Here is a 13,782-nt window from a genome sequence, read left to right as displayed (position 1 = left end):
GAGAGAGCATAGGTTTGCTTCCTAAGAATATTCATAGTTATTTGTACTGCCTCTAAAATGAAAAATTAAATTTCTTTTAGCTTTTGACTTCTGTTTGCTCTACAGACACAACACAACATAGAAAAGTGGAACTAGATTCTGCTCTGTGTACTCTGACAAAATTGTTTGGTAAAACTTCGTATGTTTCATCTGTGCATTTGAAGACAGTAATGCTACTGAGTATCTAAACTGTGTATTTATTGCTGTTGATATGTGAAATGCAAGGACTGCTGTTCTGTTCTCAGGCTTACATTTTCAAAATCCAGTATTAATTCTGAGTGCCTCATATGAGTGTCAGATTAGAGCACGGAAGTATAGATAGCTGAGATCACAAGGTGCTGGCAAAAGTTTCAGTGTTTAAGCATGAGACTTATTATACGGAATTGGCAGAATTTATTTCTTGTATACTATTTGTTATCTCAAAAACTTAGGGAGGATAAGCCAGTAGCCTTCTCTGATACAGAAATGCAGGTCTCACACGAGAAGGCTGCAGTGCAGTAAAAGTATAAGCATATACAAAACTATGATACCGTGCTCCCACCTTCCCATCTCCCAGATCGTTGGCCATATGGTCTTCCTCCCTCCCTTTTGTGCTGGCATTGGTGCTAGTCTGATTCTACACTGAGCCAGCTCACTGGCAGAAATTCCCTCAGTAAAAGAAAAGTAAATACTTTTCCACAGGTTTGTTGGTTTTGTTTTTTCTTCTTTGGCCTTCTTTCCAGTTCAGGCTGTACCTTAGGCAGTTATAAAGCTCAGTGGTTCACCCAGTGTCAGCTCACCCATGAGCTGTTCAGCATTGAAGCTGGGGGTGTGTGGTCTCTCTTCCAGGAGACCTAGCTCTTAGTTGAACTCACCTAGGTATGAAACTCCTCTGATAAACCCTGAGGATTTCAGCTTTCTTGTCTCATAAGCTACCTCACCATCAACCTTGTCACACAGCAAGCTGCAGAGTTGTATTTGTATGAGAAAAGCAGGTCTTTCAGAGATCTGGCAGTGGCAGTCTTGCCATCAGTTTCAGACTTCATATCCTATTGGCAAACACTGCCAATGGAAACTGTGAATGTTCCTTTTAAAAAGCAAACATTTGCCATGAGTTATTACATAGAGCTGAGATGTTCCACTCTCTTCTCTACAGTTGGATGCAATTTTTCAAATAGCGTGATGTGGGAACTGATGACAAGTGCAGTGTGTTGGTTTTCTGACTACAGTGTCACTGAAATAATTCTCCTCTTTCTCACTTCTTACCTCTTCAAATTCAAATTCATCCACTACCCTGTCTGGTTCTCGTTATCCCCTCTTACTGCTGGAATTATTGCTTGCCACTACCTCAGCCAACAGCTAGAATCATCTCTGAGTCTTCAAGAAGTGTAAGTCATAGAATCACCAACTCATAGAAAGATTTAGTTTAGAAGACGTCTGTAAGTGTCTTGTCCACCCCCCTGCTCCAAGACTTAAATTTAAAGCTATATCAGGTTGTTCAAGTTCTCGTCCAATTTGGAAAATCTCCAAAAATGGAGACTCTAAATCCTCTCTCAGCACTTACTGTAGTGCTATGATCAGCAGGAATTTCCCTTGTTGCAGCTCATGATTACTGCCCTGTCACTGAGCACTTCAGATACCTCATCTCTGGAGGTATTTAAAAGGCATTTGGACCTGGTCCTTAGGCACATGGTTTCGTAGTTAGCTTATGATGCTGGTCAAAATTCAGACTGGATGATCTTGGTGGTTTCTTCCAACCTAAAACATCCTGTGATTGTGTGTGATTCTGTGTTACAGTGGGTCTAGAGGAGGGCTACTAAGATGATCAGAGGTCTGGAACACTTCTATGAATACAGACTCAGAGAGTTGGTATTGTTCAGCCTGGCGAGACATTATTGCAGTCATTCGGGCCTATAGAGATAGGACATGGGGCAATAGTTTTGATCTGAAGGAGGACAGATATAGTTTGGATATAAGGAAAAAATCTTCTATGATGAGGGTGATGAGACACTGGAACAGGTTGCCTGGAGAAGCTGTGGATGCCCCATTATTGGAAGTGTTCAGAGTCAGGTTGGACAGAGCTTTGAACAAGCTGATCTAGTGAAGGATGTCCCTGCCTGTGTCAGGGGACTTGGGATAGGTGATCTTTAAGGTCTCTTCCAACCAAAATGATTCTGTGATTGTAAACTGATACAGACATATTTTATTAGAACACACAACTTTCATAAAATCCAAATGCTTTGTAAAATTTGACAGATTTGAGCAGATTACTGACTTGAAAGAGAACTAAGGAGAAACCTGACAAAACTATTTTTTTCACCTGAGCATTGTTTTTGTATAATTTTGCTGCTTTGAGAATTAAGCTAATTTTTGGAAACTCATAGTCATTCATTAAATAGATCTTTTTCTTTCCTTGCATCTTTTTTTTCAGAAGTTGGAAGGCCACCTCCAAGCACTTACATACCCATGCTTTATTTAAAAATCATGCAAAACTAGCAGAAAGAATGGGCAATGGTATTGAAAATTCCAGACAGCTGTGAATTCTGACAGGAAAGCTCAGTCTGTTATAATGTCTGTAAACATAGACAAGGCATATAGTCTGCACACATTACAGAAAGGGAAGAAAAAGATGGATGGAGAAAAAGATGGAGTTGAGTCAGTTATCCTAAAATGCAGTCTACATTCACAGAAAAATTAAGTAGAGTTAATGCTCATGTTTCCATGGGGACAGGGTTTGATATTATGACCATTATTCTGTGTAGCTGTTCAGATTTAAAAAAAAAATAAGTGCAAATCTAAAACTAGAAAGTACTTTGTAATTCCTTTCCTAGTCAAACCACAGAACTGGTCATAAGAAAAGATAGGCAGATATGGATTACTTTATAAATACAATATTTTCAGTAATTACTTATGTCCAAAATGTCTGTATTTTTTGAAGCTTACATTGCCAAAGAGGATAGATTTTTCACAGAGAGACGCAACTGCTTCTTGACACAGACCAGTATTGGCATACCATGAATTTTAACATTATTCACAAAGTTTAAATTTATTTAAGTTTAAAATATGTGAGGAAATGTAGCACTACACTAATTCTTTACCTTCATCAGATTTTTGGGGTGGAGGAGGCAACATGTTGAAGCAGCACGAGTGAATTAAATAATATGATTAATATAAATAAGTAGTTTTGTAGTTAGGACTTCTTTGTTTCCACATGTCAAAAGTTTTAAAAACAATCTTTTCTACATGAGCCAGAACTCAAAACTCAGACTGCAGTTTAGACATTAAGATACGACCATGATCCTGCTCACACAGGTTTGATTTATAGCATCACAGATTGATTTTGGTTGGAAAAGGCCTTTAGGATCATCAAGTCCAACTGTTAACCTAGCACACTGCCAAGTACACCACTGAACCACATCCCTTACCACCATATATCTTTTAAATACCTCCTGGGATTATGACTCAACCAGCTCCCTGCACAGTCTGTTTCAGTGCCTGACAACCCTTTCAGTAAAGAAACTTTTCCTAGTAGCCTATCTAAATCTCCCATGGCACAACTTCAGGCCATTTCCCCTTGTCCTGTTACTTGGAAGAAGTGACCAACCCCACTTTGCTGCACCCTTCTTTCAGATAGTTGTAGAGAGCAATAAGGTCTCCCCTGAGTCTTCTTTTCTCCAGGCTAAACAACACCAGTTCTTCATAAGACTTGTGCTCTAGACCCTACACCAGCTTTGTTGCCCTTCCTTGGACCTGCTCCAGCACCGAATTGTCCTTGTAGTGAGGGTCCCAAAACTGAACACAATATCTGAGGTGTGGTCTCATCAGTGCCAAGTGCAAGGGGGCACCCGCTTGCCTTCTCCTGCTGGCCACACTATTCCTGACACAAGCCAGGATGCTGTTGGCCACCTGGGCACACTGCTGGCTCATATTCAGCCGAGAGTCAACCAACACCCCCATGTCCTTTTCTGCCTGGCAGTTTCCAGCCACTCTACCCCAAGCCTGTATAGTTACACATGGGGTTGTTGTGACCCATGTGCAGGACCTGGCACTTGGCCTCAGTGAGTCTCTTACAGATGGTTTTGGTCCACTGATCCAGCCTGCCCAGGTTCTCTGTGAAGCCTTCCTACCCTCAGGCAGATCAACACCCCTGCCCAACTTGATGTCATCTGCAAACTTACTGAGGGTGCACTTTATCCCCTCGTCCAGGTCATTGAAAAAGATACTAAAGAGAACTGAGCCCAGTACTGAACCCTGGGGAACACCACTTATGAACAGGTGCCAACTGGATTTCAGTCCATTCACTCTTCAGGCCTGACCATCTTGCTATTTTTTTACCAGCTAAGTGCACATTGTTGAAGCCACGAGAAGCCAGTTTCTCCAAGAGAATGCTGTAGGAAACTCTCAGAGGCTGAAGTCTAGATAGACAACATCCAAAGCCTATCACTTATCCACTAAGTGTGTTGCCTTGTCATAGAAGGACATCACGTTCGTCAGACCTTTCATTAAGCCATTCTGACTGGGCTTGTTGTCCTGTGTGTGCCACAAGATGGCATTCCAGATGATCTGCTCCATAACCTGCCCTGGCACTGCAGTCAGACTGACAGCCTGTAGCTCCTTTGGTCCTCCTTCTGCCCCTTCCTGTGGATGGGTCTGGTATTTGCTAACCTCCGGACAATGGGGACCTCCCCACTGAGTCCAGAATCCTGATAGATAATGGGAAGTGGCTTGATGAGCACTTCTGTCTGTTCCCTCAGCATGCTTGGGTGGATCCCATCCAGTCCCATAGACTTGTGTGTGTCTAAGGGGTGTAGCAGGTCACCAGCCATTTCCCCTTGGATTATGGGGACTACATTCTGCTCCTTGTCCCTGTTTTGCAGCTCAGGTGACTTGTTACAGAACAAGTGGTCATGCTGCTAAAGACTAAGGCAAAGAAAGCATTAAGTGCCTCATTCTTTTTCTTATTCTTTGTCACTATGTTTCTCCCCACCTCCAATAAAGGATGGAGATTGTCCTTTGTACTTCTTTTTCTGCTGATGTATTTATAGAAACAGTTTTACTGTCCTTCACTGCAGCAGCCCTCTTGAGCTCCAGTTGGGCTTCAGCTCTTCTTAATTTTCTCCCTGCACAGCCTTTGTAGTTACTCTGAGTTGCCTCCCTCTTCTTCCAAAGGTCATAAACTCTCTGTTCTCTCTTATGTTCCAACCAAAGCTCTCTGTTCAGCCAAGTTGGTCTTCTTCATCCCCGGTTTGTTTTTTTTCAGTACATAGGGACAGCCTGCTCCTGTGTCTTTAAGATTTCTTTCTTGAAGAATATCCAGTCTTCCTGGTCTCCTTTGCCCTTCAGGACTTCCTCCCAAGGGACTCTGGCAACGAGTCCTCCAAACAGACCAAAGTCTGCCATCCAGATGTCCAAGGGAGCTGTTCTGCTGACCCCTGTCCTTACTTCCCCAAGAGTTGAAAACTCTGTTATTTCATGATCACCAGCAGTCACATCACCCACAAGTCCATCTCTTCACAAGCAGCAGGTCCAGTGGGGTGACTTCCCCAGTTAGCCCACTCAGCAGCTGTGTCAGGAGGTTACCTTCCACACACTCCAGGAACCTCCTAAACTGTTTCCTATCTGCTGCATTGAATTTCCAGGAGCCATTTGGTAAGTTGAAGTCCCCCATGAGAATAAGATTGAGTGACTGAGTTACTCTATGTCAGTGGTTACATGCTGTGTAGAGACTTTGCTGCCTTCATTATATTTTGGTTTTGTTCATGTAGCTGAGATGGCTGATGCGTAATTACTCTTCTTCTTGCTTTTCTTTCTTTTTCTTTTTGTCTTAGATTGAATGCTCAAGTATATCTGACTACTCAGAAAAAATTATCAAGGCCAACCACTTGGATAACAGTAAGGCATATATAAAAATATTTTCTTCAGGAGAAAGAGAAAAAAAATTTACTTTTTCTGATTAATTTTGTGTGTTTGATATGTAAATGGTAATTTTGCATAATTTATTTAAGTAAATATAAAAAAAGCATAGCATTCTAGACACTAACAATTCATCATTGGAGAACTTCTAGCCTCATAGACAACAGAAGCAAAGAGGACTCATCAGCAGGCAGTTTGATATAGCAAAGCAGATAGAAGGCCCCGTATCAGAGCTGAACTTTTCAAATTAATTCTGCCATTTGAATTGTACCTTATCTCTTAAATTGAATACACACACACAGATACACATACATTCAAATTGAAATAAGGTTCAAGTCAAAAAGGACTTTATATCAATACAGATGTTTCACTATGAGCTTCTTCTGACTTTCAAGTTAAAAGAAAGTAATTAAAAAAGCATATTGAAACATACACCCAACTAAAAATGTTCAATTCTCAAAGTAACAGTATAACAGAAAACATTTTTTTTAAAGAAAACTTGAAATTTCCAGGGATGTGACAACACCTCAACTTAAAAAAAAAGGTAAAAAACCCCCAACCTACTGAACACCTTTAACAAAAAATAATCTGCAGCTAGCTCTATGTCTTGTCTTCAGCCGTCCTTCAAATCACAGCACACAAGGTATCTTTGCAACAACCTGAAAAATCAGCCTTTTTTTAAACTGGGGCTGCGAGACAGTTCTTGTTTAAAAGTGCTCTCTGTGAGGAGCTTGCCTTTGTTGCTGAGCAGCAAAGGTCTTAGCTTTCTAGACTGTACCATTTGCCCCTCAATCTCCCCCTCTCTTAGCTGTTGCTGTGCTAGCACATGGGCAGGAATACATTTCCATTCCAGTTTAGATTTTTATTGCTGTCACTGGCAGCTTCTGACTGACACGGAGCTGTCTGAGAGGAGAATTAACTGTACAGAATATGTATTCAAGTGGTGTGGCGTGAAAGCCATAGCAGTGACGTGGGATGTAAAGAGGCCAGGCAGTGCATGCAACTTTGATTCAGAGAAAGGAGTAAGTAAGGGATCTGGAAACACTCTCCTCCAGAGCAGGTATAAGGCACTGAAACAATGAGGTCTTGATCTCAGTTTGGTTATCCTGCAGCTTTATACAGAGCCTGTATATTCCCAGAATGGCCTTTTATAAAATAGCTACACAAACAGCACACCACTGATGTTTGGATTTCCAGCAACAGGAATTTTGTGTGAAGGGACCATTGTCAAAATAAATAAGAAGGATCCACTGTGCTTCAGAGGTTGCAGAAGGTTTTTATCTCCACTTCCTCCTCCTGTTTCTCCAAAGAGGAAGTGCTTGGAAAAACTTCTCAGGAGGGACCCCCTCCCCTTTGGCAGGAGACTTTCCTGGAGAGGTTTAGCAATCTGTCAGACTGCAGTTTGGCCTCTAACATAACCAAATTACACAGCTGAACTAATACCTAGACTTAGACACTTAAAACTGACCCACAGATCATTTTTATTTTAAAGCAACCTGGTACTGAACCAAAGGACCTTGTTGCTCATGGAAATTTTTCTCTTTTCCCCCTAACTACTTAGGGAAAAATGCAGAGTCAGCAAAAGGGGCTGAACCAAGAGAAAACCCACTGTTTCCAGAACAGACACAGTACAGCTGGGGACAGCACAATCTGTTCCCACATGGTGCCTTATGAAGATTTTTCAGCTAAATGAAGGGACGTGGGAGGAACTTGTGCTGCTGCTGCTGCTGCTGCTGCTTACACTGTGACTGTTCTAGGTATAAACAGAAGGCTCCAAAGTTTGCAGGTGTGCCACTCCTGCAGCTGTCAACAGTCCTAAAATTCAGTCCAAAAGAATTGTGGCAGTGAAAGTTCTCAGGAAAACTAAAGAAAGCTTGTGGCTGGAGTTTATAGACATGAAGAGTCTTCAGTATAACAACAGATGAACTATTGAGCTGCCAACTGTGCAGGAAAGGTGGTTTAAGAATGGGAAGGAGAACACCGCTCTTATCCAGGCAGATTGCTGATACTGATACCAGCTGATATTTTGTGTTGCCAGTCTGAATCAGTGTTCCCAGCTTCTTAGGGGTCCAGTCTGGGTTAAAAGCTGGCAACACAAATGAAGTCTCCACATTAGAGTGGAGTAATACTAGTGCTGCATGCATTTTGTAAAGACAAAACCTAATTTTTCCCGTGCTGAGTTCGTAAAGTCGCTCAGCTCACACTTCCACTCTTAAACAGCTAACATAGTTCTAGCTTAATGAAAGTACATTCATCTTCCTCAAACTGAATGTTGACCACTTTCACCAATTAAAAGCTGCCATTTATTAAGCATAATACAGAATTTTTTCAAAGTAAAATATTCCCTTCTCACTTCATTCCTGAATTACAAGTGCAACAATTACACTGTTAATGAAGAATGAAGAACTGAGAAACTTGTACCAACTGTAATAAAAATAAAAATAGAAGACAAGCACAAGCTGAAAATTGTTTCTCTGAAGGATTTCAAATACATTTATATATAGGAAATATAATTTTAAAATGCAAAAAAGATTTGTGAATTGGGTACTGATCCTAAACCAAAATTATTTGTCACATCAGAGCTGTGGGAAATTATGCCACTCTAAACCAGATAGAATAGAATATCTGGTTTAGTGGGAATAGTGATAATACCAGTATGTTATAAAAGATGCACTCATGAAGCAGACAGAAAGGAATTAAAACTGATTTTTCATGAAAGAGCTGTGTTTGTACAAACTTTCCTGTGTACTGTCAGGCTAGATCTGACTTTCTCAGCTGAGTCAGTCCTCCAGAATTCATGGAAGAAATAAGCATTAGCTTCCTCATTATGAAGCCAGAATAATATGTTTGAAAAGCAGATGAGACTTCAATCCTAGTTCCATAAATCTCTAATATCTCAGTGATGAGATCATGTATGTGTAACCCTACAGGGATGTTTAAAGGATTCTAGGTGGATTCTTCGCATTACTTGATCAATGATCTAGAAATCTTCCAAATTCCAAAGAGCATGTAAAATGACATCATGCAGGTAACCAGGTAAGGCCTGGTTTCTGCTATTTTTTAATATATGGGTTTTATTTGGTTTTGGGTTTGGGTGTGTTTTTTATTATTTGTGTACTTTGTTAGGTTCTTTTAATATTGATATTAAACCTTCTGTTTATTATACTTACTGCAAGTAAGATGTAAATGTAAAATCCATTGAGTTGCATGGAATTATTCCTTATCTACAGGCATTCAAGATGAGAATCATATTGAAAAGTTCAGCCAGACATTCACCATTAAGGAACTTAAATGTTTTATTACGTGAAACATATTTATTTGCATTCTTTTTTCAGTAATCACAATATTTAAAGGTAAAGTGGAAGAAGTTGAATTACCTGTGGATAAAGTAGACATCATTGTCAGCGAGTGGATGGGTTACTGTCTGTTCTATGAGTCAATGTTAAACACAGTCATCTTTGCACGAGACAAGTGGCTGGTAGGTGCTCTGCATGTCATACTCCTTGCTGGAGCAATCATCATTTAGTTTCTCACTATAAGCTTTCCCTCTCCCACTGTCACCATAACAAGTCACAGGTACATCTCCAAGTGCCATTTCGTAGGCTTTAGCAAAAAGTTTAACAAAGGGAATCTTAGTTAAAGAGCTTTGCTTTGGATTAACTGCTGGAAAAATTTGTATAAACAAATGGCACTGCCGCAGGCTGCAAGAGTTGCTGAGATTAAAGCTGATGTGACAAACATTAAAGGCATGCAAGGGGTGCTTGTCTGGTTTTTGTATGTGCAGTTCAAAATGTGATGTCTTTGTCAGGTGAATAGATTACGAGATCCATTTCCCCACAATTCATCAACAGAAACCTGGAGGGCTAATGTTTCCAGACCGAGCTGCTTTGTACGTGGTAGCAATTGAAGACAGACAGTACAAGGACTTCAAAATTCACTGTGAGTAAACACCCAACAGTAACACTTTTCTATGGTTATTCCCTAAAATATTTTATTTATAGTGGCCTACTGTAATCTCTTCACTGGCAAAGGTTTCACAAAGGCTAAGGAGTCACGCTGACTTGGCCAGAATTCCAAAATAAACTTAAGCACTGAGAAATCTCCAGTCTCCTGATAAATTCAGTACACTTGCAGTAATCTGAAGTGCACTGATATATCAGTTTAGGCTTTGCTTGTAATTACGTTGATACCTCTACTTCTATTTTTAAGTGTCAATTTTAGGAGATTTCTTTTTGTTGTTTTTAGAAACACATCATCCTACATAACTGCTATTAAAATTGGAAATACTCTTTTGCTTATATATGTATGTTTATATTTATATATATAAAGTGCCTATCACTTTTTACACATATGTCATCTTCAGCTCTTTCCATCTCACCACCTATCTGTACCACCATCTTGTCTCTTTTTTTCAGTTCCTAAGTCCTTGATTTCTATTTTTGATCTTTCTTTTTTCTTTCTTAAAGTACATAGAGTTATCTTCATATGAGATGCAGGACTCAGCATTTCCAAGGACCCTCAAAAGCCATCATATTGATTAAGAAATGCAATATGAGATTTCTAAAAAAATCTTAACTTCTGATTTCTCAAACTATTTTAGTGCCACAAAGTCAGTTACTATAGTCAATTACTCCGACTTCCTGCAAAAAATAAAGTCTATCATTTTATATTTTAACTCCTGTGACAGGTCTCTGTCTTATACAGACTGGCATATATTCCAGAGCCTTCCCACATAGGCTTAAGTACATCAAGTGATGGAGGACCAAACAACCCTTCTGTTGAACCCAATTGTTCTTACAGGGCTTCCTAGTTAGTCTTTCCTGAGTAACCACATCAAAACATATAATCTGAAGTTCCCAGGTGCTCTTGTTGTGTAAGACAAAAATTTTGATAACCAGTTCCCCTAAAATATAGGGAACTCACAATCTAATTAAGGAACTGTTCCATGTCCATATTTGTTCCAGTTTAGAAACATGCTGCTTTTTTGGCTCATACTACTTTGCCTTTGGGAACAACTATTGCTGTTTATCAGTTTACCTTGCTTGTGTTCAAACATTATTTTAAAAATTCACAGTATTCAGTGTAGACTTTAAGATGAAGTACTGAACAGAGCTTGTCTCCTATAATTCAAAAGACCAAGATTTCATTTTTTTGGAGGTTTTTGTTTTCATTTTGTTAAGAAGTCTTAAAAGCAAAGCCCATGTACTTTTCAATGTTTCATTTTGGTCAAGAAAAAAACAACAAAATCCAAAAGCTTTAGCAAGGTAAGAAGCACTTATCAGAACAATCAGAAGAACGGTTCAAATACAAAAGATGAGCATAGCTCTTCAATCTTTTAGAAAGCAGATATTTTGCTTTTTTGTCATGATGTACATGCAGATTAAAAGTTGGATGCCCCAAATATGTACACGCCTGTAATTCTGTTCCTCTCAGTAATTCACTTGCTTTTTCCAACTTGCTAATTCACTTGCTAATTACAACTACTTAAATAATTAAAAGAGCATCCAAACTGCCAACTGAATAGCAATCTCTGCAAAAAGAAAGAATTGACCAGAATGAATAGGAAAGGGTAGGATGGTCTTTGCAGCTATTCCCAAGTCTCAACCTGACATATTATAAAATTTTGGGCAACACTCCCAAATGCCTAAAGCCATAAAAATCATTGACAAATCTCATACATCACAGTTTTGGGTACATTAGTAAACCAGGGACACTCATTCAAAGATGTACATCTAGGGGTTATTTAGCCACAATTTGATTAACTGCAAAATAGCAACGGTAATATAGACAACCAGGCAGGGAGCAAAGAGCTAAAGAGGAGAGCTGAAAGCTGGTTGATGGTAGAAATTCTTTGAAATGAAAGATGTTTTGAGAAAAAAAAAGATAATTATTGCTGCTAATCTTTGATGCATCCGTTTGCATTGACAGGGTGGGAGAATGTGTACGGCTTTGACATGACCTGTATTAGGGATGTTGCCATGAAGGAGCCATTGGTGGACATAGTAGATCCAAAGCAAGTGGTGACCAATGCCTGTTTAATAAAGGTTTGGTAATTCCAAATATACCTAATTATGAATGTTTACACCTAAATGTAGGATTCTTTGGAGACCTGCTGCTTTTGTTTTACTGGTATATTTGTATGCTTATCACTAGCTACAAAGGCCATCATCATAGAATGCTATCACACTAAGAAGGAAAATTGTGCAGTTTTAAATTAGCCAATGCTAGTATGTTGCACATGTCCAGTACTGTCACTTGAGCTAAGCATGAATATTAATATTGCTTATGAAATACCCAAAAGCAAGATGACTCTATACTCATTTGGCTACTGTTAAGCTAACTTGAGACCCTTACAAATTATATATGTGCACATATTGGATAAATAGAGACATGGTATGTTTAGATATGAATTTTCATTGCCTTACCTTCTTGTAAATAGAAGTTGGAAATTACTGATGGAATTCTGCTGAGGAGAAGGAGTAAATTATCTTGTTCGCAGTAAAAAAGACTGAAGCATCAGTTTCTGGATTGGTCAGCTCTGATGAAGTAACTCTCATTTACTCCAGGGTGTATTTTATTTGTATAACTTCCTAATTCTTAGCCTTATCCAGAATGTTATTGTGGTCTTCCACCCCAACATCACATCTGCAGCCAGATGTTAGCTTGTACCCTCTTGTACATAAGGATGAACAGTCACTACTCCCTGTTTACAAGACCAAGTTCATAATCTATAGCCTGCAAGAACTCATGTAAGCTCTTGAAATTCCTTCCCTGTGAAGGAATCCTCCTCAAGTGGGACTACTCCACTAAGGCTGTCCTCATTAATAGTAATGATAGCATCAGGTCCATGAATCCAAGAGAGAGTGCTCATGTATCCCAAAGTCTCAGTTCTACTTTTTCCATTTCACTTTTTGCCATTAACAAACACAGCATTAAGTATTCCCATATGCAAAATGGAAAGACATATCTTTAGTCTGCAGAACCTTTAGTGAAAGCAGAAAATAGGAACAGAAGTAGAGATTCTGTATGAGTATCTGCATGCACAGTCCATCTGAACTGAGGGGAACATAAGATGGCTGTGTCTGAAAACAGCCTGAGCCAGAACAATTTAAAATTGCAACACACACAAAATGAACAGCTATTCAGACTGCATGAAATATGTCTGGAGAGTAAGAGGTGTCAAAATGAGTTGGGTTCTCTGGAATAAAGTTATAAAAGCTGCATGCCCTTAAATGAAGTGCAAATATAATGTTTTCTATAGGTGGTCTTTTAAACTAATTAGGTCTAAGAAGACAGGCAATAACTATACAAGCGGAAACCACTCTGCATTCCAGAATCTGTCCCTAATGCTACAAACTGATCACTAAAAAAGGAGAAAATAGTTAATGATTAAGTCAAGATGGAGCAAAGCAACAGCCTTTGACTTAAGGAAGTTCAGGGTAGCAATATGGAAGCAGGAAAACCAGGCTGAATTTATTTTTTTATAATGTAATTTCCTTTTAGACATGGTTTACTTATATAAAGTGCATTTCTTTGATCCTGAAACTATTTGTGAACTCATAAAATAATATTAGCCTAAGAAGACTTTTGAGAATAAGTGAAGCAGCAGTGTTTAATAATTCAAATGTTTTACTATAGCATTTCAAGATGGTGCAGCTTCTGCATATTAAGATTCACAAAGGGAATTTTTAGGAGTGTATTCAACACAAAGCCAGCTAACTTGGGGTACCTACCAGATGAGTTGAGGTTTCCTGTACATTAGCCAGTCAATGCATTCTTAACAGACCAGTCAGAGCCCTGTGCATCTGCAATTGTTTCAGTTCCCATTTTAGATACTTTTGAGTTGTTCTG

General features: G+C 39.2%; 1 protein-coding gene across 1 annotated transcript in view; it reads left to right on the top strand.

The window, feature by feature from the left end:
* PRMT8 (protein arginine methyltransferase 8) overlaps positions 1 to 13,782 on the top strand; it is a 68,874-nt gene that overhangs the window by 40,903 nt on the left and 14,189 nt on the right. Inside the window, exons 4-7 of the mRNA XM_008503231.2 lie at positions 5,847 to 5,910; positions 9,267 to 9,409; positions 9,783 to 9,870; positions 11,860 to 11,975. Coding sequence (XP_008501453.1) covers positions 5,847 to 5,910; positions 9,267 to 9,409; positions 9,783 to 9,870; positions 11,860 to 11,975 — 411 coding nt within the window. The remainder of the gene's footprint in view (positions 1 to 5,846; positions 5,911 to 9,266; positions 9,410 to 9,782; positions 9,871 to 11,859; positions 11,976 to 13,782) is intronic.

Source organism: Calypte anna, chromosome 1, assembly GCF_003957555.1.
Source record: "Calypte anna isolate BGI_N300 chromosome 1, bCalAnn1_v1.p, whole genome shotgun sequence".
NCBI lineage: Eukaryota > Metazoa > Chordata > Aves > Apodiformes > Trochilidae > Calypte > Calypte anna.
The sequence above is the reverse complement of the archived record's forward strand: the minus strand, read 5'-3'. Positions and strand labels throughout refer to the sequence as shown.